This window comes from Geospiza fortis, unplaced genomic scaffold (genome assembly GCF_000277835.1).
Source record: "Geospiza fortis unplaced genomic scaffold, GeoFor_1.0 C13294510, whole genome shotgun sequence".
Taxonomy (NCBI): Eukaryota; Metazoa; Chordata; class Aves; order Passeriformes; family Thraupidae; genus Geospiza; species Geospiza fortis.
Genome location: NW_005064996.1, coordinates 1 through 794, shown reverse-complemented (window position 1 = coordinate 794; position 794 = coordinate 1). Strand labels below are relative to the sequence as shown.

The following is a 794-nucleotide window of genomic DNA, read 5'->3' as shown; positions in this document are numbered from 1 at the left end:
GGGGAATGTGGTGAGAGGCTCCTGCTTGGGTCACTGTCACTCCAGCTGTGACACTGGACTGGTCGCTGTTTCTTGACCTCTTCCCTTTTCTCTTCCTTGATGGACTCCTCAGAGTCAGAGGACAGCTCGACCACTTCTGGGGTCCGCTCAGCTAGCGGCTTAACGTACCCAACAATGACACAATTGTCTGAGGAAGAGCCACTGTCGTTTGAGTCAGCATGAGCCTGTAACTCAGTCTGCAGCTTGCTTCTTCGGCTCCCTGAAGCAGAGTCCTCGTCAGAACTTTCTGATGACTCCAGAGGAGAAGCTATGGTTGCACGAACCTCTTCTGAAATGGAATACGAAGGGCCCGGAGTTTCGTCATCCCACGGGGCCTGACCAAGACCAGGAACAGACAAACTATTAGCTGGCCCTTGCGAGTACGCCACATCTGGAGATATTGTAATAATTGATGAGTCTGAGTGGCTTCCTTCCTCATATGATGGTGCAGGACAGTCATAATTGGCGTGTTGATCGTATGCTTCTAAATTAAAAGGACAACGAGCAAAACTGATGAATTCGTGCAGGAAGTGTTCCGTCCGATTCAGCAGAAATGGCTTCAGATCGTCAGCAAAGGCCTGGCTTTCCAGATCGTACCTGGTTACGTTACTCATGATGATGTGCTGCACAATATTGATCAGAGACCCGTGGGCACCAAACAGGACCGTAAGCTCTCGCTTCAGCCAAGGAACCAGGCGGTGAAGGCAAGCAGGGTTGCGGCGGAAGAACTCGGCCGAAATCTCTCGGTATCGGCC

General features: G+C 51.5%; 1 protein-coding gene across 1 annotated transcript; it reads right to left on the bottom strand.

Annotated features, from left to right (window-relative positions):
- Nucleotides 1-8: 8 nt before the first annotated feature.
- On the bottom strand, nucleotides 9-791 carry LOC106632203 (E3 ubiquitin-protein ligase Topors-like; the record flags this gene model as incomplete). The annotated part of the gene is made up of 1 exon (XM_014311713.1): nucleotides 9-791. A coding segment is annotated over one exon (783 nt), but the record flags the coding sequence as incomplete, so codon positions are not given.
- Between the last annotated feature and the right edge of the window lie 3 nt (nucleotides 792-794).